The sequence below is a fragment of the Solenopsis invicta genome, chromosome 16 (genome assembly GCF_016802725.1).
Source record: "Solenopsis invicta isolate M01_SB chromosome 16, UNIL_Sinv_3.0, whole genome shotgun sequence".
Classification (NCBI taxonomy): domain Eukaryota; kingdom Metazoa; phylum Arthropoda; class Insecta; order Hymenoptera; family Formicidae; genus Solenopsis; species Solenopsis invicta.
In genome coordinates, this window is record NC_052679.1 from 25326383 (window position 1) to 25341936 (window position 15554).

General features: G+C 37.9%; 1 protein-coding gene and 1 long non-coding RNA gene across 9 annotated transcripts in view; one reads left to right on the plus strand and one right to left on the minus strand.

Annotated features, from left to right (window-relative positions):
• Positions 1–15554, minus strand: part of LOC120356875 — a 66212-nt gene that overhangs the window by 20250 nt on the left and 30408 nt on the right. Inside the window, exon 1 of one of the 4 annotated variants that reach the window (XR_005576605.1) lies at positions 6775–7046. The exons of the other annotated variants lie outside the window; for them this stretch is intronic. This is a non-coding gene — a long non-coding RNA (uncharacterized LOC120356875). Of the gene's footprint in view, positions 1–6774; positions 7047–15554 lie in introns of those variants that run through there. 4 annotated transcript variants of the gene reach the window in all.
• The window catches only part of LOC105193845 (protein artichoke), an 84933-nt gene continuing 73708 nt past the window's right edge, over positions 4330–15554 (plus strand). The window contains exon 1 of one of the 5 annotated variants that reach the window (XM_026135206.2): positions 4330–4639. Coding sequence is in view for 2 of the 5 variants with exons in the window: in XM_026135202.2 (XP_025990987.1) it covers positions 10582–10707 (126 nt within the window). In the remaining 3 variants the exon portion in view is untranslated. Of the gene's footprint in view, positions 4640–4785; positions 4895–10058; positions 10708–15554 lie in introns of those variants that run through there. The other 4 variants (XM_039459052.1, XM_026135202.2, XM_026135201.2 and 1 more) reach the window with 4 other exon arrangements.

Below are 15554 nucleotides of genomic sequence, written 5' to 3' on the forward strand. Positions count from 1 at the left end.
AAAGGAAAACTAATATAATCTATTTCGTTTTAAATTTTATAACATTTTTTATATTAGATATTCCATTAAAAAATTTTAAATTTATATTAAATGACTTCAAAAATGTTTATATATATAAATTATTACTAATCAATGTAAATCAATATACGGAAATGTCTCAGATCCACTTTTGTATTTTTTAAGTTTCTCGTTGAAAGAGTTAAACTCTTTCCGTTAAATGTTCTTTCGATGGCCTTAGATAGTCATTGAGATATTAACTTGTTATAGGCAGCTCACCTTGGACATACTTTCCGTATACCAGAAGATGCCTATCTTGCAGAGCTTTGTATAAGCTTTTACCTCATTCGTCCCGATGTTAGGAAACCTTTGCGTATTGAGAAGGGTGAGCTTTGGCAGTCAAAAGTCTGCCGAAGGGTCGGTCATGTCGGATTTTTCTATCAGCTGCGGTTGAAGCGAAGGGTACACTTCGATATGCCCGGAACATTTTTAGAATAATAACGCTGCGACGCATGTGGAATACAGAGCGTTTCAAACAAAAGTGTGTCCGTGTAATAAAGAATGTGATACGGGAGTCAGACCGAAAAGATGTGCAATTCTAAGGGAAATCTCAGTAGTGATGTATAAAAAGTTGTAGTATCCCACAGCAAGGGATATGTTTCGCTTCTTATTAGTTTATTAAAGAGAATTATTTTATATATAATTTATTTAACGTGTTAATATATTCAGGAATGTATTAATATATTTTATATATTTATTATTATTATTTTGAATAGAATTATATATAAAATTATTTCAAACTATGCAAATTAATGAAGAAGTTTAGCTCGAATTCTATTTCTACTTTTCTAAGCAAATTCATTTTATTATCTGAGTGTATCTAAAGTGTTTCTACTCTTTTTCTTTTTCAATTAACGCTTTTAATTCCGTTTATCTTTCTGTTATTAAAGCTAACGGGTAAAGCGAATAATAGTAATGGACTAAAAAAATTAAAATCTTGAAATTGAGACTCTTCAAAGAACAATATCACAAACTAACGTAAAAAGTTTTAAGAAAATTCACTAGAGTTAAAATCTGATCTAAACCAGCGATCTATGAAAATTTAACTATCATTTTCGAAGATCAAATTCATTGGGATGGAAATTTATAAAGCTATATTTTGATGGGCACATCTGCGCGAGCAGACCTGTTTTCAACAAAAGTTCAAAATGCAACAATGTGAAATAATAACTGTGTACGCGTTAATGGCGTGTGAACGCGTGAATGCGTGAATACGCTAGGAAAGTTAAAATTAACGTTTATAACGCAAACAGTTCGTCAGTCTAACGATCAATAAAAACAAAATTTTATCAACACGTTCATTTAAGCAAACAAAATACTGAATTTAATAATAATAATTTGTATACTTTCTATAATACATTATATTAATTAAAAATGCATAAATACACAAAAGTAGTTATAATTAATTGTTATAAAATTTTGTGTGTGTGTGTGCGTGCGTGCGTGCGTGCGTGCGTGCGTGCGTGCGTGCGTGCGTGCGTGCGTGTGTGTAATAATATAAATGAATTATTTTTCAAATTGTAGACGAGAGTATTTATCGAAAATTTTATTTCAAGTTTTAAAAACCATTTGTTTTACATTTTCTCTTTTTATAATTTTAATAATTAGAAGTATTAATTATCATAATTTACATAATTATTTTTCCTGCGATGTACACATTTGCAGTACATTGTTGCTTTTCACCTTGAAACCGAATTTATAAGTCCCTTAAAAGCTTTCTCATAATACTGTTCATCCCTGTTGGCTTACTTTAAACTTAACCCCCATGAGTTGAGCCAAGCGTATTGAATGGAAAACTCAATCTGCGATATCGAAATTTATGAGATATTACTTAGGTATAAGTCATTTCATATGCATTCATGATCGTTTTTACGTCCTGCGGAAATAAACTGCGGGTTTTGATGAAAAACTGTAAGACTTTCAAATTTTGCCAACTTTTATTTTATCCCACATACTTCTTAACTAGTTTTTTTTTATTTAAAAATGTTATTTACTATATATGTTCATAAATATTTTATGTTCTGTATTTTCTCCGATATTTTTTTTATGTTTCTCGTGTCCTTTAATGTGTTTTGTGTATGTATGTATATATGTATGTATGTACATATATGTATGTATATATGTATGTATGTACATATATATATATATATATAAATGATTTATTTTACAGAAACTTTTCTTACAGTTTTGTAAACTACGGATCATCGATTTGTTATATAAAATTAATGCATGCATATATATGGTAGCAACTCCTTGTTAGTTTATCACAAGTCTTGGTTCGGAAGATATTCTATTCACGAACCTCGAGGCTATTGAGAAGTTAGAAACTGTATTGTACATGAGTTGTATAAGTCAAATATAAATACATAAATATATAAATTGTATATAACCAAATACCATGGAAAATGGAATATATAAAAACAAATTCTGTACACAAATGTTCTTCATTCTGACAAGAAAAGCTCTCGTCTCGATTTTTGAAAAAGCTCAAACGTTAAAATTGATTTTTTAGCATAGAAATTTTTATCTCGATTTATCTTTGACTAAACATTAATCAAAAATAAAAATTTAGTTGCTCTATCGATAAAATGTCTCTTCTATCAATATTAAATAAAAAAAGGAATATATTTCAAAGATTTAGTACATATTATTAATCTGTAGATCAGTGCGATAAATATCAAATCAATTATTAGTGTTAGTAAATTATTTTATTTTACCACGATTTATAATAGTACTAAAAATACAATTCGTATGTTAAATATATGTATATATAGTAATATTAATTATATTGGATTTTCCACATGTTTAAAATATAAAAAAAAGATTACAATGTAATGTACAGTGATTACCCAGCACCAGTTTACTTGTATGCTTATTCCACCTGTAAAGATAATACCCTTAATACTGGTGCACTCAGTGGTAAACAATTTGTCCACTCACAATTTGAAGCATCCGTAGCAGTTACGCAATACGACTGTAGGAATGCAGCTTGGTACATTCGTATCATTTCTATGGAAATTCTGTTACAAAATACAGTAGTTAGGTAAACACAGAACGATATTCAGCGGATGAAGATGCTTATAAAAGCTCTAATTCTAGACTCATTTTAACGTACAATTATCTTATATTTAAAAATTCTCCTGTTAAAAAATTCGAGAGACACCGAAAAAAATTAAATAATATTATTTTTATTGATAAACACAATTTGTCCAAAATGAAGAATCTTCTATGATAAATCATCGATAAGAATGTTGCGATAAATCATATTCAGGGTATAAAACGATATCAAGTCAAAACTGATCGTCCTTAAATGTTAAGGGAAGCAAGAAAGGAAATTTTTTTAATTCTTTTTCTGAAAAATTAAAATAATATATACAGATGTATTAATATATTGTACGTACTTTATATGTATGAAATTTGTCGTAGCGCGCTCTATAATGAAAAGAAACATGAGCTCCTTTCAAAACGTGTTTTCCGACGATAATCGTAGCGTTCTGCGGTGCAAATAATCCTTTTGCGTTTACGCGATCTACGTGCACCCGAGCATGTTGCTGTTGAAGAGGCGCGTAAAGTAAGAAGGATGGGCCGGAGCTCGCGAGAACGCCCGAGAAAAGATCGCGAAATGTGTCTAAAGAGCGAACTGGTGGAGGAAAAAATGGCGCGTATAAGGTGCAGGAAGCGGAGGGTGCAAACTGTCAGATACGAGCGAGAAGAATGAAACGCGAGAGAAATGGAGGAAGTGTAGAGAAGGGTTGTGGATAGAGAAAGGGGGAAAAGTAAAGTGAAGTCGGAGAGAGAGAAAGGAAGGATATCGCGTTCGCTAACTTTGTCACTCTCCCGCGCAGCCATCCTCGTCCGTTCTTCTCTCGTTCTCGTCGTCCTTCTCCTATCGCTGATATTCCATCCTTCTTTTTCCTCCTCGTCATCCAGGTGCTTAGGGCATCCACGTTTCTTCGTCGTTCGTGCCTTCGTTCTTTCTTCGTTCATCGCTTCTCTTTCTCTCTTCGAATGCTATGCTTTCTCTCGCTCTTCGTTTGGACCACGTCTCCTCCGTAACTGCATCCCTGTCTCTGCTCTCTCGCATCGTCGTGCTTTCTCTCCCTCTCTTTCCCTCTCTCCCTCTTTCTTCCATGTCTTTCTTCCTCTCTGTGCATCTCGCTCTCGCTCCCTTCATCCCTTGTACTCCACAGTCGTTCTCTCCCACTCACCGCGAACGCAGTACTACATCCCCCTTGGTCCCGCGTCTCCCATGCTCCCACCACTCCCATATCTCGACACGGTGCGAGCTCGCAGTCCGCCGGCGACTCTTGAATGGGAGCGACGGGTCCGCAGCTCCCGAGCGGTGCAGCGGGTGTCACGTTTCCGTCGACGAAAATAAACGTACGCGCCGCACGCGGCAGTGTCACGACGTGATTCTTGTGCGTGCGTGCGTGCGTGCGTGCGTGCGTGCGTGCGTTCAGATACGTTGCGCGACGCGCAATTCGATGATCGTCCGCATTTGAGACCACTGCGTTCGCTTTGACTCCGGCAGGATGCTGCGCGCCTCGTCGGAGCGCGCCGTTCCGGAGAGATAGACTTCTGTGTGAGTTTCTGAATGACAATTATCCGCACAGTGTGGCGTGAGGGATGACGCGCAATACGGATCACTCGCGCTTGTCGAGGCGAGCGCGCGAACAACCGTAGTAGAAACGACGCGACGCGGCGCGGCGGATTTATTCGCGGCTGAACAGCGACGACTGTTTCCACTTGCGCAAAATCGCTCGGCGAATGGGTAAAGAGGGGAAAGAGGGAGATAGAAGACTCGGGCACCTACTCTCTTTTTCTTACAGTCTTCGCTGTAAGTCCGCACGCTGTCCGTTGAAATTCTTCCAGAAAGCGTAATCGTTGTATAAGATTATAAATTTTTTTTTATGTATAAACGAAGCACGTCTCGTTTGCTTCATGCATCATTAAAGTTTGTACGTAGAGGAGCTTAAAATTCTTTTACCGTAAGTTTTAATGGAATTGGATACTGCACCGAGATACGCGCGTAGAGAAGGTGAAGTTTACCGTGAAGGGAGATAAAGTGCAAGATGTGACTAGATTTCTCCGAGTAGAAAAATTACGCGAGGGACAAAATTAAATATCAGAAAGGCAAGGTTAGTTTTCAAGAAAGTGAATTAAAGAAGTATAATGAAGTATAACGAAGACTTCTCGTTGTTAACGATTCGTGTCAATTGGATTAGCGTATGTGTATATCGCCGTCATTTAATCACATATCCAAGTTGCATACGTACTTCACAAAGCACATGCACCTGACAGCACGTGTGCAATGTTTCTGACAGTCGAAAGTTCGATCAGAGCAGCGCGATGTGTACGGCAGATTGTTGGCAAGCGCAGTTAGGAGAGAGGCAGACGAAACGCTCCGTAAGAACGTCTTGCTGCCAAAATAAACCTAATCGAGTCGCGTGTGGCACGAAGAGTTCAAAGAGTTCATTTCTATGAATGAATGGCGAGCATTTACGATATATTCGTGCGGCTCGTACATGTGAATGTGTGCGTGCGTAATACGCGTTACAGCCTATAATTTCATCTCGATTGTGCGACCTGACTTTAGCGCATCCGGATTTCATGGGTATTACGCGTTTCGATGTAATCACAGATGCGCGCGACCGGATTGTACGTCACGTATATCTCGTCGCGTACATATCACTCGTTAATCGCGTCGATAACGTGAAAAATTTAAGCGCAGACTAGCAGCTAAGCGATAAAGACATCTCGTATCGTTGATTTCAATTACGACTCGCGCGTGAACGCCCGTAGAACGCCTCGCGATAAACTTACGACAGACTTTCCTGCGTCTGGCGGAAGGAACTTCCGAAATTAGAACGGTATAAAACTTTAATCAGTCCCCGACGTTCGTAAAATTCGACCGAGGCTCGCCGGTTAAATACCATTCGAATATTCCGCCTTTCCCATTCTCATCATAACGGCGCGATACCCCCGCGGTAGCATATAAATATGTATACGCATTGTTTGCATAGTACATCGCAACGCACGACTGACGATCTTCATGCATCGTTATAAAAATAAAAAAAGGGGGAAAAAATGCGCGGAGGCATCGCAAAACGAGGACTTATCTGACGATACGCGAAATCCTGGCTACCTACATTTTGAACGAAGCGTCAAAATGCATATCTGGTTCAAATAGAAATATCGCTTTTGCCAGTATGTATTAAAATTTGGCGTATTTCAACCGATATCTGCTGAAGCTTTGATTTTTCACTACACGCGGAGTAAATAATTTTTTTACGTCATCGTAAAATACTCGCGATGGTCGTGTTATTCTGAGTGAAAGATTTTTTATTTAACAATTAACATTCACTTCTACACTCGGACATAATCATTGTCTCATAATTTTTTTTTCTTTTTTTTCTTTTAATAACTATCTACACTTTTAATGGCTCTCGATTATCGCGGAATGATTTACATCATTTTAACATTAACGTTCCTTTATATTTGTAATTATGTCACAAATGAATCAGTCTATCGGAAATAGTGAGATCGAATATCCCGAAAGTGGATGCTTGAAAATGAAGCGGAATGGTTCCTGATCTCCCTACTTCAGTTGCCATTGCGCGAGTATCAATATTTTGATACGTTTCATCCTCATTACCGCGAAATCTTCTGTCGTTATCAAATTCACGTACTACCTATATCATAAACATTTATGCTCACTGTTTACATTGTAAACGCACTGACGTTTACCTTCCCCCGGAAAAGCATCACGCACCGGCACGACGTAGCTGAACTTGAACCTACGATGATTAAGGGCACTGTGTTGTTACATAACCTTAATCCTCTTAAACAAGATATTAATAAGTACAAATTTAATGTAAATTGAATAATGCTATTTTTTATATCAATAATTGACGAATATCGTATAAAATAATATGAGAAATGAACAATTATTGGCCTGCAAAATTCGATTTACGATTTATTTCTTTAAATTGCGCAATAATACGTTTAATGCGACATGTGAATACGTCTCAATGAACTAATTAAAATTTACTGCCATATTTATATTTCTGTTTTACAAGTGAAAATAAATATATTCGATGAATGTATCTCTTTAATTAAATTAATATATTTCTGATTGTATAATGAAAAATATTAAATGCTAATATCCGTTAATTATTAACGTTGGAGAAATATATGTATATCTTTTTGCATCTGATATCTCATTTATGCTTGATAAGTGAGTGTTTAACAAATAAAAATTTCACTCGTTCCTAAACCAATCCGCCGTATCGGCTTTATAAAACGACATTGGCGCATCTCGAAACGAAAAATTATTAGTAACGGCCGTTAAAGCGCGCGCGATGTTCATAAATCGACGCGGTTTATCGTAAGGGCGCTATAAGTATACACTTTGTTCGCTCGGCAGTATCTAGCTCGTAACGGCACCTTAATGAAGTCGTAAAAGAGCGGCGAAGTATGCAGACGGCCTCTCTCGAGCGCGGTTTTATAGTTTCGATCGGATCGTCGATCGCCGGAAGTGCATTATTTTGCCTTGCATTAATACCGAGGATAACCAAGCACCTATAGATTTTATTGAGCATCGACCGCGTTATGACATAGCTCCGTGTATACGAATATATAAAAACGTGTATATGTGCACGATACTTGTTGGATCTTCCACGTTAACGTTATTCATTTTTCGTGATAATTTATTTTGCTCTATGCTTTTTTAAAGTGAAGCACAAGTCGTAAATAGGTAGACAGCAAGATAGAAAGATGAAAATATTAAGTAATATAACAAGGAGCTGTGAAATGAGAAGTTTCTATCAAAATATTTAAAAGTCTAAATTTAGGACATCAAAGAAACTCATGCGCAAACTTGGCACTAGAAATCAAACGGTCTTTCTTTACATAATTCATGTTTTATAAACTGTATACGCTTTGTGTTTAACATTGCAGCACGATAAAGCGCGGTATAGTGTATACTTCCGTCGAACGACGTGCCAATTATTGGCAACCTGCAGTTTCGTTTCCAAACGCAAACACTCGGATCGACAAAGACCTAAAATTAAAGTACGTAGAATTTATAGTACCGCCGACTCTACGATTCTATAGATCTATGAATAGACCCGATATACTTGCGCCTAGCAATCGCATACCATAGCTCAGTTTGTACAACCACGCCATTCAACCATGCGCCATGTAAAGAGAGGCGTTGATGAATTTCCTTCCCTCAACCAATATATACATATGAATTTGGTATAATCCGCCGCAATGCAAATGCGATATTCGCTGCGATCGCGAATATCCAACCGGTAGAGCCCCTCCTAAGCCTCCAGTATTATCGTTATGTTGGTTTCTACGGCAATCATAATTGTATTCACTTTAATCTAAATTCCGTTGCGTAAAAACAGGTAGTATTTTACTCGTCTTCGGAACCAATATTAATGAAATTAATTGTTAGTTTTATGAGCTTGATTTCTTAAATAATTCATTATTTTAACGGCTAAAGATTTGTCAAGTCTTCCATTACAAATTTTTAAATAAACGTTCTTGCGCGTACTAAACATCTTATCGTAAAAAAAGGAAAAAACAAGTTATTACGCTTCTATGTAAATGCACTTTATGCTTTGAATTAATATAGATATTCATCACATGGAATTTAGGAATTGAAGAGTTAAACGCGCATGCATCTCACCACTAGCTCAAACTTGTATAACAGGAACATGTACTCAAACGCGAAGCGCACGAACGTTGATGAGCATAACTTTTCAAAGCTCTCTCGGCGAGCGCGGGCCGCGCGATTTGCACGATCGGAGCTTTCCCCCAAAGAGGGAAAGCCCTTGACGAGTCTGCCGCAGCTTCGTCGGACGCGTCCGTATGCACCGCGTATAATTCGCGCCGATGTAAATGCGCGCAGTTTGCCGCAGACAATCGCGTAACGAAGTAGCCAGGCGCCGTGCTAACCGGGCGCTGCCTCGGCCGTATGATAACGCCGACTGTTTCCGACGCGGCCGGCTTCCGTAAACGCGAGAATTCGCAACCCGAAAAGTCCAGGCCGGTGTGTGCGCGGCGCATACCGCCGCCTCCCGACCAGCCCCCGAGTATCGCACGAACTTCAATTAGCGACCAGCGGCAATTAACAGAGCACACGTCGAGGCTCCTCGCTCGCTGCGCCGAAATTTTCCCGTGCGGTGCGGCAGATGCGGTTGTAAGGCAACCTATGCAAATTAATGGTTTGGTCTTTTCGTACCTGTTTCCTTTCGCTCTTTTTTTATCTCTCTCTCTCTCTCTCTCTCTCTCTCTCTCTCTCTCTTTCTCTCTCTCACTCAAGGGCTGCTCGTTTTCGTCCTGGATCGTGAGCTTTTTCGTCACCGCCCTGATGATTACACCTCCCGAAGTACGGAAAGAAGGGAGGAAGCGAAAGCGATTCTCTTGTACGACTAATATTGTATGTCAAGGCAAGAGCAAACGCGTGTCGTCTCTGTAGAGAACTTAATTTTTTCTAACTGCAGCTTTTTCGAAAGTTTAGTTGGCGCGAGTTAGATGCACGATATATGGAACGCAATATCTGATGGAAACACATTGATTTTTTTATAATATTATTATAAAATAATCAGTTACGAAATTATCTGTCATATGTAACATAAAATTTGTTGTTTTTACTTGTATGTAGAACTAGATGTTATTTTAGACAACTGCGAAACTTAGCAAAAATCGCGCTCGATGATCGTTTATGTTATCGCGGAAGTGATCGTACCCAAAACAAATTTCAATTAGCACCCGGTAGCAATTAACAATATGCGTAGAGTGGCCGTTTGCACACTAGTCATTTGCAAAAAGCATTTCAAATTAATAAGTCCTCATTCCCTTCGGTACTCATCGCCATGCGCGCCGCTCATTCTATCGTCCGTACTTGTCGCGCTAAATAACGGCAAATGTATCACATTCATATTCGACAATTAGTTTCGTTCATAGCGTAACTAATGCACGTGGAAATCGGAACGATCGACCGCAGCCGGTTCGATTCTCCGATTTCCGTGAATAAGGCCGCGCTGCGACGCGGCCACCAAGGACACCGGAAGATACTCTGGGGCGCCGCTTATCACATGCACTCTCTCGAACAACAGATGTATCCGGCGTAAGTACCTGTCACGATGGGCATCACGACGACTGGCGCGTACAATGACAATCTCGTACGACAACACAGCGACGTCCCATAATCCCATCGCTGACGGAAATGCACACATTCGGGGCGGCGCCATAAGCCGGAAGCGTAAACCGCGGCCCGACAGTCGGCGGATGAGTGTTCCCGTCCTCGAGTGTCGTCGAGACAGATTCTCATCTTTGGTTAGTTGAAAATCTCGTCTGTTTCTGGTGGGGGAGAAGAGTCGAGAGATCGACGCGAGAGGGTACGATGCAACGCGCGCTGGCCCGACGTGATCGTGCCGACCAAATGGGATAATCGTCGACTCGGAGGAAACAGAGTGATGGCGCGTCGAGGTACGATTCATCTCGGCGTGCATGTGCGCGTGTGACTTACAAAGTGCCCAAGTGCTGCGGAGAGATCAAGAATCGAGTGTCAACGTGGATCATCGTGATTTGGCTTGGCTCAGCAAACAAATTTCGCGTTGCGGCTTGTATGCGTGGGTGAGTCGATATCACCTTTTGTTATTAATTTTTGACACAACCAAAAATCGGGCGTCTTTGTATAAACTGCAGTTTCATTTTACTCGCATTTATAAGAAATGGAATTTCCACTCTTTGCCGAGAGATATGATTTTTTGCTTGCTTTTAGTTAAATGCTTATACGGAGAGAATTTTCTCTTAGAATTTACTTTTAAAATTATGGTAAACGTAAGACAATATCGTATTTCGAACAATTTTACGTGACCTCTCTGCTTTTATTAATATCTATCACAAAAAATATTATATAAAATAATTTGATAAAAGTTTTACTAAAATTTTACTGAATTTCACTAAAATTACATTTAAATTCTTGAAAATAGCATGCTCACGACTACTATAATTTTAAGAGAAAATTCTAAGAAAAAATTCTCTTTCTCTCTGTAAATATTTGAAGTTTTTGCTAAATTCAGACATCTAAATCCAAAGTATAGTAGTCGACTACGAAACAAAGTAGTTAGAAGACAAGAGATATAATCAAATGAGACACAGTCTGAAAAAAACTGAGAATTTAATATTATTAGAAGATATAAATATATATATATATATATATATATATATATATATATATATATATATATATATATATCATATTTTGCAAAGTTTGCATTAGAGGATTGTGCGTGTACTCTGTATACTTTCTACTGTAATCTACTTACAAAGAAACTACGCAGCTGCATCACGCGCAAGTTAGAAGCTTTAGCTAGCTAGCCTTCAAGTTGCCGCGGGCAAAGTTGATGACATTTTTACTGTACGACTTGCGAAACTTTATAACATATACATATTATGTGCATAAAGTATGGTTAAACCTATTGAAACGTAAAATAGGGAGACAGATTGAGAAAATTTTCTTATACCATCTGTGCTGCGATATATCACTAGCTTTTATTCCCCGTATTTATCGATTATCTCGCACATTTCGTTTTCCACACAGTGAAAAGAGTATAAAGATAAACAAGAAAATTTTAATTAAAATATTTTTGCCCAAAGTAAAATTTATGCTATATAGTTTCTGTCCAATTTTTTATCCATTTCCACGTGACCTTATAAGCATCGCGTAGTGTAAAACTCGGGCGAGTAGTAGGTTGCGTAACTTTGATAATCTGTCCTACAGCGGTTTTTGACGAGAACCACTTAAAACTTTTGGATCTTATGGACAAGAACTCGAGGAATTTTTATGAATATCGTTACAGTCTTAAGGAATGACTACTACATATTTTTTTTATTTTGAACGAAATATTAGGAAAATATTAATTAGTGACTAACGAAACTTGTATTGGAATTTAAAATTCATAGATATTCATTCTGATAACATATTAAACTGTAATAGATATAATCATCTCATATTGAATTTATCATTAACTTTTCGTTATAGCGAAAAACTTGCACGAAAAATTATATTTGAAAATATTAAAATTTTTATTGAGATGCCAACTCTTGCCAACGGAATTCGAACTCCTCTTACGCAGATCTCTATAGCTTCAGTTTTTTTTTTTTTTTTTTTTAACGAATATTATAGTGCAATGCACGAACCAACACTTTTATTCTTTAATCTCACAATTGACTTTATATTCGCAATATGTTCACGCACGAATGTTATACGAGCATCGAAACAATTTTTGAGTTTCGAAGACATAGCACTATGCTTTCATCGAATTGGGCTTGCGTTTAATTATTATTTTCCGGAAAAAAAATGTTTTCGCAAATTTAGTCATTTATCTGTTGAAAGTTGTGTTGCTGCGTTGCGTTGCATTGGAAGTATCGTATATTTTGTGCATTAAAACATGTCGCCAAATAAATGTAAACTCACAAAAATGACCGATCACCGCATTGATGGCATAAAAAACCTAATGCAAAATCGTGAGACTGTTTTTCTCTTTTTTTTTTTCATAAAAAATTCTCCGCACTTTCATTATGTGACTCGACGTCCGAAAATAATATCTCTTTGTAATGTCAGACATGTGAGATAAATCATGATATTATAAAGCGACGACAGCCATTCATATTTTAGTCGTTGTTATTTAATCCTCGTTCAGCAGTGAAACTGCGGTGCTCGTAACACGATGCAATTTTAGTGCAATTAAAATCTTGCAAAGGATTTTTACGATACACACGTAAACATGATATTATCCTACGTATAATCCGTGACTTTAATTAATGCAACAACTCAGAGCGTAATTACTTTGGAATGATATTTTTAGTATATTCATGTACAAGCACAGTCTCAGCATATCGCATACGTATCGCTTTAATATCAAAAATTTGCGCACCAGTTGCTTCTCTACGAAACGCGTTTATTGCAAAAACAATTACGTATTTTGGAATAAATTAAAAAAAGCTATTCATTATAATGCAAATGGAACAATGCACATTTCCTTACATTAAACCAGGTTCATTCTATTCTTTTAAAGCTTTTATGGCAAGCTATTGATAAAACTTCCTTAGCAATTCAAGTTATTTAAAAATATAGATGAAATTACTTGAGAGAATTTTAAAATCCGTGATAAGATGGATTTATGAGGAAAGAACGGTTTTATTAAAATATCTAAAAATTTAACGAGATACAAATGTGAAAATAATTTCTTTTTGGACCATCAAAGTAATTAGTAAAACGCTCAAGTGTGATGAGCAATTGTTAAAACATTTAATAATTCTGTTAGAACGATTTGAATAATATTCTGATCTTCTTGTTGAAAACTGTTCCACGATGAGAACTAATATGACAAATATATTTAAAAATCATACTTTTCGTTTTATTATTATGTCGATTTTATTATTCTTGATTTTCAACGCGACGTGGAATATTTGCGAAAACACTGCTATATATGGTAACAAATATGGAGTTCCTATTTGTGTTTCGGGAATCGAAAGACGATGGAGAAAACTGTAAGCACTTCCTGGCTGTGCTTCGAAGCGAACTTTCGAATTTGCCAGTCAGCTCGTGACGTGAACGTGTTCTAAGAAAAAGGTATTTAGTATTTGACTATAATTGTTGAATGTTAAAATAATTGTAATTAGGAACTTTGTTTTTATAGTTATTGCTGCTACAGTGTTAGTAATAATAGCAGCAATAACTATACAAATGCCCCATAATTATTTTAACGTTTAATTATAGTCACAAATACGAAATGCTTCTTTCTTAGTGTATCGCGCTCAAAATACCGCTCGCACTAACTTCTTGTAATTAACAATAAACGAACTAAAGACTGTCTAATTTCATTAGCGTATTTCATTTTACTGCATCCTGTCTCCGTGTAGATTCGACCGGCAAAACTCTTTTAATTAAGTGTACGCAAGAAATTACGAAGGTGCACGTACAGCAATGCTACAAAAAGTTTTGATATTCTAGCAACTAGCTTGAGTGTTTTAATTATTTTGATGATCTAACAGAAAATTATTTTAGCTAGTTTTTAAATATTTCAGCAAAACCATTTTTCCCTGAGAATAATAATAATAATAATAATAAAAATTATAAAGTTTTTAAACAATTCATATTCATGAACGTAAACATATATATTTATTTCTCTTTTCCGCTATATAATTAATTCTGAAGGGTAAAACGCTTCAAACAACAAGTGCAATATTACAGTTCCGGAACGTACAGAATGTCTGCTTTGCGGTATTCGCGCGGCCTACCCGACACGAGAGCTGCGATCTGACGAGCAAATCCCAGCCACAAATTCGACTTGCACTTTCACAAGGGCGGATCCGTTGGTTGGACCGTAATATTTGTGGTGACTACAGAATGCCTCAAGAACTCCTTAAAATACGCTTTCTCTCTCCTCCCTCTCTCTCTCTCTCTCTCTCTCTCTCTCTCTCTCTCTCTCTCTCTCTCTCTCTCTCTCTCTCTCTCTCTCTCTCTCTCTCTCTCTCTCCTCTCTCTCTCTCTCTCTCTCTCTCTCTCTCTCTCTCTCTCTCTCTCTCTCTCTCTCTCTCTCTCTCTCTCTCTCTCTCTCTCTCTCTCTTCTCTCTCTCTCTCTCTCTCTCTCTCTCTCTCTCTCTCTCTCTCTCTCTCTCTCTCTCTCTCTCTCTCTCTCCTCTCTCTCTCTCTCTCTCTCTCTCTCTCTCTCTCTCTCTCTCTCTCTCTCTCTCTCTTCTCTCTCTCTCTCTCTCTCTCTCTCTCTCCTCTCTCTCTCTCTCTCTCTCTCCTCTCTCTCTCTCTCTCTCTCTCTCTCTCTCTCTCTCTCTCTCTCTCTCTCTTCTCTCTCTCTCTCTCTCTCTCTCTCTCTCTCTCTCTCTCTCTCTCTCTCTCTTCTCTCTCTCTCTCTCTCTCTCTCTCTCTCTCTCTCTCTTCTCTCTCTCTCTCTCTCTTCTCTCTCTCTCTCTCTCTCTCTCTCTCTCTCTCTCTCTCTCTCTCTCTCTCTCTCTCTCTCTCTCTCTCTCTCTCTCTCTCTCTCTCTCTCTCTCTCTCTCTCTCTCTCCTCTCTCTCTCTCTCTCTCTCTCTCTCTCTCTCTCTCTCTCTCTCTCTCTCTCTCTCTCTCTCTCTCTCTCTCTCTCTCTCCTCTCTCTCTCTCTCTCTCTCTCTCTCTCTCTCTTCTCTCTCTCTCTCTCTCTCTCTCTCTCTCTCTCTCTCTCTCTCTCTCTCTCTCTCTCTCTCTCTCTCTCTCTCTCTCTCTCTCTCTCTCTTCTCTCTCTCTCTCTCTCTCTCTCTCTCTCTCTCTCTCTCTCTCTCTCTCTCTCTCTCTCTCTCTCTCTCTCTCTCTCTCTCCTCTCTCTCTCTCTCTCTCTCTCTCTCTCTCTCTCTCTCTCTCTCTCTCTCTCTCTCTCTCTCTTCTCTCTCTCTCTCTCTCTCTCTCTCTCTCTCTCTCTC